The sequence below is a fragment of the Mandrillus leucophaeus genome, unplaced genomic scaffold, assembly GCF_000951045.1.
Source record: "Mandrillus leucophaeus isolate KB7577 unplaced genomic scaffold, Mleu.le_1.0 Scaffold75, whole genome shotgun sequence".
Classification (NCBI taxonomy): domain Eukaryota; kingdom Metazoa; phylum Chordata; class Mammalia; order Primates; family Cercopithecidae; genus Mandrillus; species Mandrillus leucophaeus.
The window spans coordinates 3126211-3142804 of NW_012108141.1; the positions used below are offsets into that span (position 1 = coordinate 3126211).

Genomic DNA, 16594 nt, shown 5'->3' on the forward strand with positions numbered 1-16594 from the left:
AGTCTCACTCTGTTGCCCAAGCTGGAGTGCAGTAGCATGATCTCAACTCACTGCAACCTCCGCCTCCTGGGTTCAAGCAATTCTCCTGCCTCAGCATCCCGAGTAGCTGGGATTACAGGTGCCCACCACCATGCCCGGCTAATTTTTCTATTTTTAGTAGAGACAGGGTTTTGCCATGTTGGCCAGGCTGGTCTCAAATTCCTAACCTCAAGTGATCCGCCTGCCTCAGCCTCCCAAAGTGCTGGGATTACAGGCATGAGCCACTACACCCAGCCTAACCTATTCAATTTCTAAGTTTGTGATTTAAGCTTCAGTGATATGACATATACACTAATTTATAATTTTTCCTTGGATATCAATAGTTTTCTTTTTCCTAAAAACCAGTACAAAATAAATGAGTAGACAATCTATTTTTTAATTTACTGAAGGCTACACACTCAAATAAGAAACTAAAAGACTTCAGGTATATTTACAATATGAAGAAAATCCAATGGTGTGGCTGTGTGAAGATCCCAATTCAACTTATCCAGAATAATTCTCTCCATTCTCAAAATTTCAGATGAGAAACATCCACAGAAACTGTCTCTTGCCAATACCTTTAGTACTGGAATTCTCTATTCAAAGCAAAGGGGAACAGGGACAGGGAGAAAAGGACAGAAAGAAACTCATTTACGATTTTTGTTTTGGCAAACAAGAAGCAAGTTAATGGAGAGAAATTTTCACAGAAAAACATTTTGAAAGGATTTATTACCTCATCTTCCTCAACAGTCTTGGCAGCTAGGAAAAAACAGCTGATTGCAATACAACTCAAGTATTTCGGATGAGCCTAAAATTTTGAAGAGGGAAAAAGCAACTTTATTGATTTTTCAAAAATGGTTGAACTTTTTATAACTGTTTTAAAAACAGAGATATACAGATGAGACAGGTATATACAAAATGCTATGGAATTCAATTAATATGACTGTCACTGCTTTTTAGATCAGAGCTAACTTTTTTAAGAATAGGAAAGAAGTTTATTGAAAAGCTTTAGAGCAGTAATGAAAGCAAGGAAAGTACACTTGCAAGATCAAGTGTCTCCAGGGCTAACTTTTAACATTACAATCCTAGCCATATGATATTCTACAAAAATAATATAAATTCCATTGCTCAAAGTTCAACCAAAGCCAGTTAGCCAAAGTTCATTTCCATCCAGCAGAAAAAAAGTCTGATTTAGAAGTTTTTAATAATATTCCCCAAATTAAAAAATATATTTTCTGTGTATGTAGACATTTTTTAAAGCTGCTTGCAATCTGGGATATCTGAAAAATGCCTACTTTTATCTCAGCAACAAGTCCACATCACTCCTCCCTCCCTCTCCACTACATCTAACCTACTTTTCACAGATAATTCCACAGAAAGATGAGTTTAAGGTTAGTGTCCTTTCTGGGACAGTATATTTTTCAAAAACTATTAGTGAACACATTGTTGTAGTTTCTATCATGAGATTCTTGCTGTGTTTATTAAACATTTGCAACAAAGTTGGGGAAATTTCTGGAACAATTAGAGAATTCTGCTAAGTATCTCATTTTTTTCATATTTCTTATTTATTGGGTCCTGTCATGTTTAGTAAGTCTCTTAAGAGTAGAAGTTTGAAACTCAGCGGCTATTCAGTCTTAAACTCCTTAATTCTTTGGCTTCTATTTTGTATACCTAATAAAGCATTTTAATTGACAGTTCCCCCAGTTTACATATTCTTATGCATACTAATGCCTACAGTTAAAATACTTTGCTACTCTTTCATGCCTTGCCATTAAATAAATGCTCATTTTCTGCTTTAAATATGTTGAGGGCCTACTTACTAACTTGACACAGCCAATGACATAACAATGGGGACAATATAAAACCTAATTATTTGTATGCTGCCATTCAACACAAATATACCAAGGTTGTTTTATGACATTTTGTTATATCCCAAAGTATGCCCATAGAAAGCACTTCACATTTTTCAGAAAGCCACATAGTATGGATATTCAATAAGTAGTGACAGAGAAAAACGTGCAATAAGCTTATACTTTAGTCTGATTCCTTGTCCACCTCTGTACATCAATATGTTAGAAAATGACAAAATATTCAGCTGATGCTATATGGTTTGTGCTAAAATCAAGAGATAGAAAATTTCATAGGCTAAAAAGTTATGAATACTTGTAACAAAAAGAAAATTACAGAATACAATTAGAAACACTTCCAAAAACACTTCTGCTTTTTAGTAGAAAGCTAGGAGCGGTAGCTCATGCCTGTAATCCCAGCACTTTAGGAGACCAAGGCAGGCTGATCACTTAACATCGGGAGTTCAAGACTAGCCTGGCCAACATGGCAAAACCCTGTCTCTACTAAAAATACAAAAATTAGACTGGCATGGTGGCACGTGTCTGTAGTCCCAACTACGTGGGAGGCTGAGGCACAAAACTCACTTGAACCCAGGAGGCAGAAACACTCCAGCCTGGGCAACAAAGTGAAACTATCTCAAAAAATAAAACTAAAATAAACAATAGCAGAACACATCACCACGTCTTCTTATGGGTACATACATCATTCTCCAGCAAAGTTCTCCACTTCTTTCTACCTTAAAGAATGTTTACTAATAGCTTCTGGTTTAGCATATGTACACTCAAATGAGGTTATATGTAAGTCTATCTTAAAACACTTACCTTTACGGTAGCTAAAAACCTGTCCAAAAGACTGCTAGCCAGAGCAAATGTTTCTGGGTAAAGGTTGAATTGGTACTTGAGTTTGGCCAGCCATTGAATTACTTCATCTCTCTGGGATGGAGAAACATTCTATAAGGAAACAATTTTAAAAACATAAGACAAAGTTTGAGCTATCATCAAGAGTATGTTTAGAATTCTCTCTCATAAAAAGTGAGGTAATACTACCTCACTTTTATGTTTAAAAATGTTTAAAAATGTTAAGGTTATTCACAATCTATCAGACTTGAGACAGATGAAAATAAAACTTTATTGGTTATCACATTTAATATCAATATCCAATATTCTCCTACTATATTAAAATTTTCACTGTCATCTCACCAAATATCCATAGTTTAATTAAATTTAGGTGTTCAGAAAATATAACACTTTAAAGTTTAAGTAACACTATTATCAACTGATAGTAATTTTGGAGTTAAGTTTCCCCAACTCTTAAGATTAAGAAAATATAGTGAATTTCTCCCGCAGCAAATAGCCATTAACTTATCTTAGGAAATATAAATGAACTATGATAATGGAAACGATAGCCCATTTAAAAAACTAAAATCAATAGTAATAAGTGAAAGATACCAGGGACAACAGATGAATTATACATTTAGAGATGATGAAAAAATTGAACAGGAAATTAACCTGAAGTAAATTACTTCAGGTTTCAAACAGTTTGAAAGAGCTATAAGGAGAATACTCAAATAATATATAGGAAGATTAAAACAACAACAATGTTTTGTGTTTGTGGAAATCTTTCAAAAGTCATTTACTTCAGGTTGATTTCCTGTTCAGTATTTTTTCATTATCTCTAAATGTATAATTCATCTGTTGCCCCTGGTAACTTTCACTTATTACAATTGATTTCAGTTTTTAAATGGGCTATCATTCTGTTATCATAGTTCATTTATATTTCCTAAGTTAACCATAGTAAGCCTACAATGGTATGGAACACTAGAAGTTATTCCTCATATCTAGCTGTAATTTTGTATCTAGGCTACTTTAAAATCTACTTCTGGACTAAGGGTTCATAAAAATCCCTGAGAACCAAGTAAAGCCAGTCACAGGACTTCTGGATGAAGAGTTAAGCATTCAAGAGAAATTAAATTCCTATCAAGATGAGCTTTTATCCAAAATGCCACAACGAATGAGGAAAAGTAATGTTAAGTAAGCCAGCCAAACACATCAACAACAAGGCAATAAATTCCCAGGAGACGTAGGTGATGTTATAAACTGATGAAACTGGGGAGGCTTTAGGGAGATGAAAGGAACAATGATTTACAGTAGCTATGAAAACAAGAACACCATTAACTCCAACCTTCAGGTAGAGATACGATGTGGGAGAAAAAAAAAATCCCTGAATGACAGATTACATTAAACAATGTCATTATTTGGTGTTTGGCATTAAACAATAACAGAAACATACAATTGTAAGAAGAATCACAAAAGGTAATATACAAGAGAATACAGTTATATGGAGATTATCATATAGTTGTAACTAAATGACATAACTTATGTAAAGCACATATATAGAATGCAAATGGCACTCCAATTTTATTAGTTCTCCTTTCCTACCTCTGAACTACCCAATTATCTAACAATGTCAGAAAAACAAATTTACAAAATATTATACATGAATAGTTATTTTAAACACTGGAACAATTAGTCATGAAAGAAATCATGACAATAACTTTGAACTTTAATATTCCATATATATATCTTTTTGAGACAGGGTCTTGCTCTGTCACCCAGGCTGGAGTACAGTGGCACAACCATGGCACACTGCACCCTCAACCTCCCAGGCTCAAGTGATCCTCCCACCTCAGTGCCCCCAAGTAGCCAGGACCAGAGGTACGTGCCACCATGCCCAGTTAATTTTTTTTTTTTTTTTTTGAGACGCAGTCTCGCTCTGTCACCCAGGCTAAAGTGCAGTGGTTCGATCTCAGCTCACTGTAGCCTCCGCTTCCTGGGTTCTAGCAATTCTCCCTGCCTCAGCCTCCCAAGTAGCTGGGATTACAGGCTTGTGCCATCACGCCTGGCTAATTTTTATATTTTTAGTAGAGATGGGGTTTCGCCATGTTGGCCAGGCTGGTCTCAAACCCCTGATCTCAAGTGATTCGCCCGCCTCAGCCTCCCAAAGTGCTGGGATTACAGACATGAGCCACTGCGCCTGGCCTAATTTTACTTTTTGCAGAGACGAGATCTCACTATGTTACCCAGGCTGGTCTTGAACTCCCAGGCTCAAGCAATCCTCCCGCCTTGGCCTCCCAAAGTGTTGGGATTACAGGTATGAGCCACTACGTTTGGCCCATATACCACATACTAAAATTTAACAATACGGCCAAGAAAAGAATTCCCACGTGGCCAATGTTATCATCACTAGACAAAACTAGCCATAACTTTTTTAAAACCCAAAAGATAACAGTTTAAGAAGACTCAATTTAACTGAAGTAATATTGAGTCTAAGGTAACTTTTTCAAATCAATTCAAACATGTACTAAACAGTAATATTATCATGACAGCATTACAAACAGTAAGTTCTGTGCCTAAGTAATTCATTTCACTCCTATTCCTCTGTCATTTCACTCCTATTCCTCTAAAATAAAGAATGAGAGAGAAAAAGAGAAAGCCCAAAACAGTATTTCCTGATTTCATCAGGTGAACTGTTTCTCATATGGACTGCCCAAATAGGATTAGAAGGATTCAGTAGCTGAACAAATAATCCTAAAGAGAATTTATAATGGATTGATCAAACATGGTAAAATATAGACTGCTATTAATATATATTCTGTATATATATTATATTCCACATGCTGCTAGTCTCTTCCTTATAATATACCACCTCCCCCGCTTTAAACTCTAAAAGGTTCACCACTACCTAAAAGATTAAGTTCAATTCCCCAGCATGGCATACAAATCTATGACCTACCTCTCTAACCTCAAACATCTTCTATCACTTTGTCTTAAACTCCATGCTCTAAGAGTAGTAACTTCTATTTATGATCCTTCCTTGCCCCTGCTATGCTATTTTACATCACTGCTCCTTTGTTCGTATTGCTCCTTCTGCCTGGAACGCGCTCCCTTCTCTATCTCACCTGCTTTATTATGTATTTCTTGAGAGCTATTTTGATGTTACTCCCCACCAGGTACTTTTCCTGATAATTCAAGTTGGGCTAAGTACCTTCCTATGCTCCAACAGCATCTCATTACACCTGTGACGTTCAACATTTTTTTAAAAATTAAATTTCTTGGCATGCCTCACAATTGTAATCCCAGTACTGTAGGGGGCCAAGGCAGGAAAATTGCTTGAGCCCAGGAGTTTGAAACCAGCCTGGGTAACACAGTGAGCCTTCTTCTCCACAAATAAAAAAATTAGGCGTGGTGGTGCGTGCCTGTGATCTCAGCTACTTGGGAGGCTGAGGTGGGAGGATCACTTGAGCCTGGGAAAGAGAGGCTGCAATGAACTGTGATGGAGCCACTGCACCCCAGCCTGGGCGACAGAGTGAGCCCCTGTCTCAGAAAAAAAAATAATAATAATCGAATTTTTGCTTTTGGCTTTGATGAAGTAGGAAACAGCAAACCAAACTCCAGATGAGAATGACTAGAAAAGTTGTTAACAACCTGTTTTTTAAGATTCCTTAGAGTTCTAAAATTCTACTGAAAATCATCTGTATATAAACAATTTGTGGCAGGGTTTTATCTTTGTAAATCAAAAGCACTTTGGCAAAATAAATTGAGAACACCTGAAAGTGTGTACACTTTGACCAGTTTCAATGTTTTCCCCAAATTCATGTAACAAAATTATCATGAACTTGAAAGTACAATTACATAATATAAAAGAAGTTGTCTGCAAGTGCCAAGAACACAGTAAGGTACCTGAATGAATCATAAAGAAATGATAAACACCATTCACTGAAATGCTTACTTTCAGTCGATTATATGCAAGTAAACAAAAATGACACAACCATACCCCTCAAGGAACCTCACAATCAGATCACCAGAAAATTATAGTACTTTGTGCTATCATAAGGGAAGCAGAATGTGGCAGAAACACATAGAAGATGAGTGATAGGTATATAATATTCTTGCCTGACCACGCTGTCCTAAATTAGGGGATAGGCGATGCAAATTAAACAAGAATTATGTGAGAGACTGACTTCAAAATATAGTCGGGGCAGGGGAAGTTAGAAGGAAACTGGAGGAAAAAGGCATAAGAGAAAGCTTAAAAATACCTTATTTTTACATTTTTACCAACACTTCAAAACAAAATTAGAAAAGTCAGAGCAACAGTGGAAAGGGAGGTTAAAAAAAAAAAAAAAATGCCAGTCCCTTAGAAGAAAATAAAAGAGTTAGAACTAGAATAGAGAAGTGGCCGAATGCGGTGGCTCACACCTGTAATCCCAGCACTTTGGGAGGCCGAGGCGGGCGGATCACAAGGTCAGGAGATCAAGACCATCCTGGCTAAGACGGTGAAACCCCGTCTCTACTAAAAAATACAAAAAATTAGCCGGGCGTTGTGGTGGGCGCCTGTAGTTCCAGCTACTCAGGAGGCTGCGGCAGGTGAACAGAGTGAACCCAGGAGGCGGAGCTTGCAGTGAGCTGAGATGGCGCCAGTGCACTCCAGCCTGGGTGACAGAGCAAGACTCTGTCTCAAAAAAAACAAAAAAACAACAACAAAAAATTGAATAGAGAAGTGTCCCCTGGGGGGTTACCCTGGCAAACAACTCAAGCCCCTATATAGCCTTTTACCCTTATTCTTATCTCCTATCCCCACCAGACCAAGGCTACCCAAATTTTATAAGTATTAAATACGACTTCTACTTGGCATTACTAAAGGCAAATCCTGAAGAAGTGGGTCTCTCTCAGAAGTTCTGATACTATTCTGTTCTCTGATATTACCACACCAGTATTTGTTAAATCACCTACAGAAATAGGCCAGATTTGGGCATGGTTGCTCACGCCTGTAATCCCAGCACTTTGGGTTACTGAGGCAGGCAGATTACCTGAGGTGAGGAGTTCGAGACCAGTCTGGCCAACACGGTGAAACCCTGTCCCTACTAAAAATACAAAAATTAGCCAGGTGTGGTGGCGGGTGCCTGTAATCCCAGCTACTTGGGAAGCTGAGGCAAGAGAATCACTTGAGCCCAGGAGGCCGAGGTTACAGTGAGCTAAGATCATGCCATTGCACTCCAACCTGGGCAACAAGATAAAAACTCCTTCTCCACCAAAAAAAAAAAAAAAGAAAGAAAGAAATAGGTCAGATTATTTGGTAATATAGCAATATACTACAATCTAGGTAGAATATCATCTTCAAAGACCAGGCTGTAAAAACATATTATTGTTGGTTACATGCTGACTCAAGGAGATAGCAGAAGGAGGAAAGGAATGGTCCTACAAGCAGCTACAAAAAAGCTTTGAGGCTCACTAGAATGTCACAACATAAGGGAAGGAATTTCTTTTCTCCTGTTGTATCCCCAGTGCCTAGAATAGTGCCTAGAGTATGGCAGATACTCACCAGACATTTGCTAAATAACTTGAATTCCCAACTAATCTAAAAATCACATATGCACACAAAAATATAAAACAACAACAACAAAAAGTATCACAAGAAGAGGACTACCTTAGGAAAAGGATCAAATTATAACTTTTTTTTGAGATGGAGTCTCACCCTGTCACCCAGGCTCGAGTGCAGTGGTGTGATCTCGGCTCACTGCAACCTCTGCCTCCTGCGTTCAAGCAATTCTATGCCTTAGCCTTCCAAGTAGCTGGGTCACAGGAATGAGTCACCACACCCAGCTAATTTTTGTATTTTTAGTAGAGACAGGGTTTCATCATGTTGACCATGGTTGGTCTCGAACGCCTGACCTCAGGTGATCTGCCCACCTCAGCCTCCCAAAGTGCTGGGATTACAGGCGAGAGCCACTGCGTCCAGCCCAAATTATCATTCTATTACTATCATTCTATTAAAGTCTTGAGTAAATTGGGACTACTGCCTACTTTTTCAAAGGATTAAATGAGATATTAAATGAGATAGTGTATGTATAAACACTCCACATTCCGGTTAACTAATCAGTTTGCAAAATGACAAGTAACAGTAAATGAAGAATGTATTTCTTCAGCTTGTGGGAAAGAATGATATAAGTTGGAAAAATTAGAATTGAATTAAAAAGGCATATATGCTTGCTTTCAAAACCAATGAGCAAAGGATAGCCTAAAACAACACAGGAGGAACTTACATATTTGCCATTCGTTCACTAATGCATATTAAAAGAACATTTGACCACTATTCTATTTTCCAAGCACCATGTTAGATATTAAGAGTAAAAGATATATAAGACATCTTATACGATGAACTTTTGGAGTGGATAAACTTCACAGTTATTTGTGAAAAATAATTATATACGATAGAAGTATAAAAATTTCTACAAGAAAAACTATACAGCCAACAGTAGTTAAGAGGCCAGCTGGCTATCTTCTAAAAAGCTTCCAACATTGGTATTACCTTAGTAGTTCACATGAACTCCTTATCGCTACTGATGAAAGAGTAGGTTTTTGGTTGACTAAAGACAATGGTATGAAGATGTTCAGCCTCTGGCTAACTATAAACTATGTATCTAAAGAAGGTTACTACTGTTAGTATAGATTATGAGGAAAGAAAACGAACTTAACTATATTCCTAAAGCTGTAATTCAGATAACAACAAAACAGGTCAACAAACAAAAACAGTTAACTCTTGTTTCAGAAAGAAACGGCTACAGTAGGAGCAGGAGTTTTTAAAAAAGAAGAGGCTGGGCATGGTGGCTCACGCCTATAATCCCAGCACTTTGAGAGGCCAAGGCTGGTGGATTGCTTGAGCTCAGGACTTCCAAACTAGGCTGGGCAACATGGTGAAACTCCATCTCTACCAGAAATACAAAAAATTAGCCAGGCATGGTGGCATGTGCCTGCAGTCCCAGCTACTCAGGAGGTTGAGGTGAGAGGATCGCTTGAGCCCGGGAGGCGCGGGATGCAGTGAGCTGAGATCATGCCACAGCACTCCAGACTGGATGACAGAGTGAGACCCTGTTACACAAAAAAGATACAGGGAGATGTCTCTCAAATATAGCACATCCTTAAATGGTACAAATTCCTCCAATGCAGTGTCAAGATATTATTATGTATGGCAGTGGTATGCTTATTTCTAATAAAATTAATCGGTCTTAAATCATTACCTGATTTGAAGGCATTTTCCGCACATTCACTTTCCACATCTGCGCTTCCCTAGTGATTGCCTTTTCCAACAGGAAAGACAATCTCTGGTTTTCCAAAGGCCCTGGAAACTTCATGATATCCTTTGGATCTGCCTGCTAGCCAGCTTGATGTAGCTACCTACAAAATCAAATATGTTTTAAAATTAGTTACAGAGTAAGTGTAGCATTATATAAAGTACTTATTAAGCAACTCATAAAACAACATAAGAATGCTATGAGGCAGTATAGGATTTTACAGCTCTTTAAAATATCATATTAAAATACCAAAATAATCGGTTATCTAAAACATCCACACTTTAAATCTGAAATTCAGTTATAAAGAGAATAAAAACAAGGCCATGTAATTGATAGAACCTTTGGACCTTGATCAAAAGATGTTATTAATGTTTCAAATTGTCAAAACTTTGTCACTGACTTCTTCACCAGGAATTCCTAGAATTATTTCAAACATTCCTCTTAAAAACCTAATCAGACAAGGGCCACTAACATTTTTCCTTCATTAAAAAGAGAATATATCAATTACATTAAATCCTACTCATTCCCACTTTTTCAGTATGAAATCATCTTAAATTGTGCTTCCAATTCCGTATCCATCAGCTACACATGTAGATATTTAAATATGAGCTGAATAAAATTTAAAAACTGGCCAGGCGTGGTGGCTCATGCCTGTAATCCCAGCACTTTGGAAAGCCAAGGCAGGTGGATCACTAGGTCAGGAGTTGGAGACCAGCCTGGCCAACATGGTGAAACCCTGTCACTACTGAAAACACAAAAATTAGCTGGACATGCTGGCGGGTGCCTGTAATCCCAGCTACTCGGGAGGCTGAGGCAGGAGAATCCTTTGAACATGGGAGGCGGAGGTTGCAGTGAGCTGAGATCACGCCATTGCACTCCAGTCTGAGCAACAGGGTGAGACTCCGTCTCAAAAACAAACAAACAAAAAAACTTATTTCTTCAGTCACAATAGCCTTACTTCAGTAACCACATGTGGCTAGTGGATACTGTATCGGACAGTGCAGAAAAGGAACATTCCTATTAATGCAGTAAGTTCTACTGAACAGTGCTCACCTACAAGGCTCCACAGTACAATGACTAGCACTCTAAAATGAGCAGCATGTCTAAATAGTAAGTTTAGCAGTGCAAGACAACACAGAGTCCAAGGGAAATGTCTCTAGGTTTTATGTTTATATGTATTTGGAGACAGAGTCTCACTCTGTTGCCCAGGTTAGAGTGCAGTGGTATAGTGGCTCACCGCAGCCTCGAACTCCTGCGTTCAGGTGATCCTCCCGCCTCAGCCTCCCAAATAGCTGGGACTATAGATGCACACCACCAAGCCCAGGTAATTTTTTTTTTTTTTTTTTTGGAGAGATGCAGTTTTGCTAGGTTGCCCATCCTCAAGCAATCCTCCTGCTTGGGCTCCCAAAGCACTGAGGTTACAGGGGTAAGCCACTGCATAGGCTTCTAGGTTTAGGGAAAAAAAAAAAAAAAGCAGCAAACTACAGACTTGAGGTTTGACTGTGTGTAGAAAATTGGATTAAGAAACTGCTAAAGAATGTGAAAAGGTGGCTGGGCACGGTGGCTCACATCTGTTAATCCTAAGCACTTTGGGAGGTGGAGGTGGGCAGATCACAAGGTCAGGAGTTCAAGACCAGCCTGACAAACATGGTGAAACCCCGTCTCTACTAAAAATACAAAACTTAGCCAGGCATGGTGGCAGGTGCCTGTAATCCCAGCTACTTGGAAGACTGAGGTAGGAAAATCGCCTGAACCCAGGAGACGGAGGGTGCAATGAGTCAAGATTGCACCACTGCACTCCAGCCTGGCGACAGGGCAAGACTCCATCTCAAAGAAAAAACAAAAAAGAATGTGAAAAGGCTCAGCTAGATTTGTTGAAAGGTAAGCAACTAAAAAGGTAATGAACTTCAGAAAAAAGAGTTTAAGAAAGTAAATAATATATCACAATATCTATACAGCAATAATAATGAAAATACTGGATAGATCACAGTATGATAAAATCACATTGGGAGGATGTGGAGACATAACTATGGATATTGGAAGAGAGTAAAATAAAAGCCACATCTTTACATTTCATAGTAGGAAATCCATAAATATCTCAAACTGAAATGTCAAAAAACAGCAGTAGAGCAAGTTATTTGAAAATGTGATGCTAAATAACGGGAGAAGCAGGAAAGAGTTGGGAGTAGTTAACCTCTGCGGAGTAAGAAAAGGGTGAGAAAGGCCTAGCATAGGAGAATGCTGGTTTTCATTATAAATTTCACTAACAATGTGACTTTCTCAACTACGTAACTGTATTACATACTTCAGATTCATGGGCTCTAAGAATTTTTTTAAATATCCAGAATTAACATGTAAAAAGTTCCAATTTTTTAAAAAATAAAAGATTTGGAAAAGCAAAAAATAGCAAACCACTTCTATAATTTCCACATTCTATCCCAACTCCAGCTCTTTCCTATGTACCACTTCACATATGCTACCTACTTGCTTCTCAACTTACTAGAGACTAATTCTGGTTAACTCAATTACGATTTTGTTAATTTTTGTGTCTTTAAACACCTGAGTTTTTGCAAATCTTCTATAATTAGCATAAAATATTTTCATACTAAGACGACAAAGGGTAAATAGAACAGAAAAAGAACTAATACTAATCCAAAAAGACCTATCTCAAACGTAATTTCTTCTAAAAACTCTTGATTCTTTAATCATGTCATAAAGCAGCTTTCCACTAACTCCCCAACTATGTTATAAATTCCTGGCCAGGTGCAGTGGCTCAGGCCTGTAATCCTAGCACTTTGGAAGGCTGCGGTGGGCAGACTGCTTGAGTCAAGGAGTTTGACGCCAGCCTGGGCAATGTGGTGAAACTCCATCTCCATAAAACATACAAAAAATAGGCAGGCGTGGTGGTGTGTGCCTGTGGTCCAAGCTACGTGGGAGGCTGAGGTGGCAGAATGGCTTGAGCCTGGGAGGCTGAGGTGGCAGTGAGCCAAAATCATGCCACTGCACTCCAGCCCCAGCAACAGAATGAGACCCTGTCTCTAAAGAAATAAATCTCTATGCAGTCACATCTGCCAATATCGTTTTTTTATTACTCACTGTGTACACAGCACAGTACTTTGATGAAACAGAGACCCAACCAATTGTTCCAGTTCCAACTACTGGAGCCCAAAACAAAAACATACAACCAAAAAAACTCTACCCCCACCTGCAACAACCCACTGTGTGTGGGGTTCTGGCATTTTCTTTTTTTATATACATCCTTGTTCAGAACTTTAACCTACCAAAATCTCATCTCTTTCACACCAGTATTTCCAATCTTTAAAGGGTGCTATCATGCACACCAATTCATCTTTTTCATAGTTGAAAACTTCGATAGCTCCTCAGGATATTTTGCCTCTTCTAAATTAGCTTTAGTTTTACCATAAATGCAATCTAAAATCATTGGCTTTTTTTTTTTTTTTTTGAGACAAGAGTCTCATTCTGTTGCCCAGGCTGGAGTGCAGTGGCACAATCTCGGCTCACTGCAACCTCCACCTCCCAGGCTCAAGTGATTCTCCTCCCTTAGCCTCCTGAGTAGCTGGGGTTACAGGCATGCACCACCACATATGGCTAATTTTTGTATTTTTAGTAGAGACGGGTTTCACTATGTTGGCCAGGCTGGTCTCGAACTCCTGACCTCAAGTGATCGGCCTGCCTTGGCCTCCCAAAGTGCTTGGATTACACGTGTGAGCCACCAGTCGTGGCCCTTGTTAGCTTTTTTTTTTGAAGACACCTCAGTATCAGTTCAGATATAATTTACGGTCAACAAAAACTGTTAAGAGACTTTCTTAGGTTCCTTGTTAAGCCAGCTTTACCCCTACCTGCCCTAACCCATTGTGTCTGGCGTTTGGGTACCTTCCTTTTTTGTTTTGACACATCCTTGTTCAGAACAAAATATTCTTTATAAAAAAGAAAAAAGGTCATCTTGTTATATTCCATCCCTGTTGCATACTGCTGAGATATTGAGATTCCAATTTTGTTGCCTTGGTACCTTTCTCAGATCTTCAACAATTTGGTGAGCAAGCTCACTATAATTTCTTCTAATGCAGATAGAAATATTAACATTAGAAATGGAATGTAGGCCAGATGCTGTGGCTGATTTCTGTAATTTCAACACTTTGGGAGGCCAAGGCAGGAGGATCACTGGAGCACAGTAGTTCAAGACCAGCCTGGGCAACACAGTTGAAAACCTATCCCTATATAAAAAAATGGAATGTAAACTAGATGACCATCTGTCAAGAGATATTTAGAAGAAACAGCTATTTGGGTCAAGATTAGACTTCACAGGTTCTAAGGTTTCTTCCAAACTCCTATTAAAAACCATAGAACTTTAATAATTCTTTCATGCCATTAGCTACAACCAAATGGATCCACCAGCCTTCACAAGCTATCCCAACAACTGACTGTCACTAGTGACTCAAGTTTCTTCACTAGATTTCAAGATTATTTTTAGAGGGTTTAGATGGGTAGAGAGAGAGACACATAAAGTAGAATCATGTAAAAAGAAGTAAATCAGGTTCAATGGATTCCAATGGCCTACAATTAAAGCCCTCAGTATGACTTTCAAATGTTTATATTGTAACAACTTTTTTTTTTTTTAAACAAAGGTATCTGGTTAAAGAGTCACATGGGAAATAAGAAAATACTTTGAGATGGGTGAAAATGAAGACATAACATACCAAAACTTATCAGATGCAATTAAAGCAGTGCTTAGAAATAATACCTGAAAATGCCTCTACTAAAAAACGGTATCTCAAATCAAGAGCCTCATCTTCTACTTTAACATAATGGAAAAAGAAAAGTAAACTGTTCCTAAAGCAAGACAGAAGCAAGGAAATATTAAATATTAGAATGGAAATTAATGAAGTAGAGAATACAAAAACAGCAGTGAAAAGTCAATGAAACCAGAAGCTGATTCTTTGAAAAGATAAAAATGGACAAACCTTTAGCTAGCTGGACTGACCACGAAAATACAGAGGACAAATTACTAAAATCAAGACTAAAGAAAAGACATTACTACCTACCTTACAGAAACAAAAAGAATTATAAAGGAATTTTATGAACAACTGTGTGCAACTAAATTGGAAAATTTAGATGAAATGGTCCAGTTCCCAGAAATACAAAATACCAAAACTTAAGAAGTAAAAGGCTGCACTGGTGAGATTATTCCAAAAAAACAAAACAAAACAAAAAAAAAAACAAAAAACCCCAACAAAAACAGAAAAAGAAAGAAAGAAAGAAAAAGCTGAGTAGTTGTAAAACCAAAGATTTAAACAGTTAATTTTTTAAAGCACTGTCAAAGAAAAATCCATGCCCAGATGGCTTCACTGGCTAATTCTACCAACCATTTTCAGAAAAACTAATAACAATTCTTTACAAATTCTCCCCAACTTATTCTTTGAAGCCAGTTATTATTACCCTGCTACCAAAACCAGACAGACATCACTAGAAAACTACAGATTAGTATTTCTTCTGAATATAAATGCAAAATTTCTCAACAAAATACTAGCAAACTGAATCCAGCAATATAAAAAAAGAATTATACACCATAACCAAGTGGGATTTGTTCCAGGAATGCAAGCTTAAGATTCAGAAACCAATGCAATACAACATTATCAATAGGAAAAAAACAAAAGAATCACTCTTTGCTCACTCTGGAGAAAGCTAACAAAGTAAAAAGAGGCATAATTTCCTTAAACTTTTAAAAATGGGACAGATAGCAGGGCATGGTGGCACCTGCTTGTGATCCCAGAACTTTGTGAGGCAGGAGGGAAGCACTCGGGGCCAGGAGTCTGAGACCAGCCTGGGCAACAGAGTGAGACCCATCTCTACCAAAAAAAAAAAAAAATTTAAATTAGCCAGGCATGATATCACACGCTACTCAGGAGGCTCAGGTGGGAGGATTACATAAGCCCAGGAGTTTGAGGCTGCAGTCAGCTATGATTACACTACCTCACTCCAGCCTGGGTAACAAAGTGAGACCCAATCTCTAAAAAAAATAAATAAATAAAATAAAATAAAAATGGGATACAAATAATTGCAAGACAAAAACAATGGGGAATACCTTTGGGGATGTTGCAGATTAAATGAGGCCACAAAAAATTGCTGCACAGGGTGGCTCATGCCTGTACTCCCAGCACTTTGGGAGGCCAAGGTAGGCAGATCACTTGAGGCCAGGAGTTGGAGACCAGCCTGGCCAACATGGTAAGACCCATCTCTACTAAAAACGCAAAAATGAGCCAGGCGTAGCGGTGCACACCTGCGGCCCCAGTCACTCGGTAGGCTGAGGCAGAAGAATCACTTGAATCCAGGGGGTGGAGGTTGCATTGAGCCGATTACGCCACTGAATTCCAACCTGGACAACAGAGGGACACTCTATCTCAAAAAAAAAAAAAAAAAAAAAAAGATAGAAAAGAAACTGGAATACCTGACCTTCAAATGGATTCCGGACTTGAAGGAGACAAAAGGTGTAAAGGTCTTTATTGGGTCAAATGAGATAACTGGGACAGATTACACAAGTCAATGTATCGATTGCTAAATTTACCAAAATTGAAAATTTTG

The 16594-nt window shown here is 38.3% G+C and overlaps 1 protein-coding gene across 1 annotated transcript in view; it reads right to left on the bottom strand.

Moving 5' to 3' along the window:
* CCNI (cyclin I) overlaps positions 1-10101 on the bottom strand; it is an 18704-nt gene extending 8603 nt beyond the window's left edge. The window contains exons 1-4 of the mRNA XM_011966238.1: positions 9941-10101; positions 2688-2816; positions 752-826; positions 451-614 (exon numbers count right to left, since the gene is read on the bottom strand). Of these exons, the coding sequence (XP_011821628.1) occupies positions 451-614; positions 752-826; positions 2688-2816; positions 9941-10054 (482 nt within the window). The 5' untranslated portion in view covers positions 10055-10101. The remainder of the gene's footprint in view (positions 1-450; positions 615-751; positions 827-2687; positions 2817-9940) is intronic.
* Between the last annotated feature and the right edge of the window lie 6493 nt (positions 10102-16594).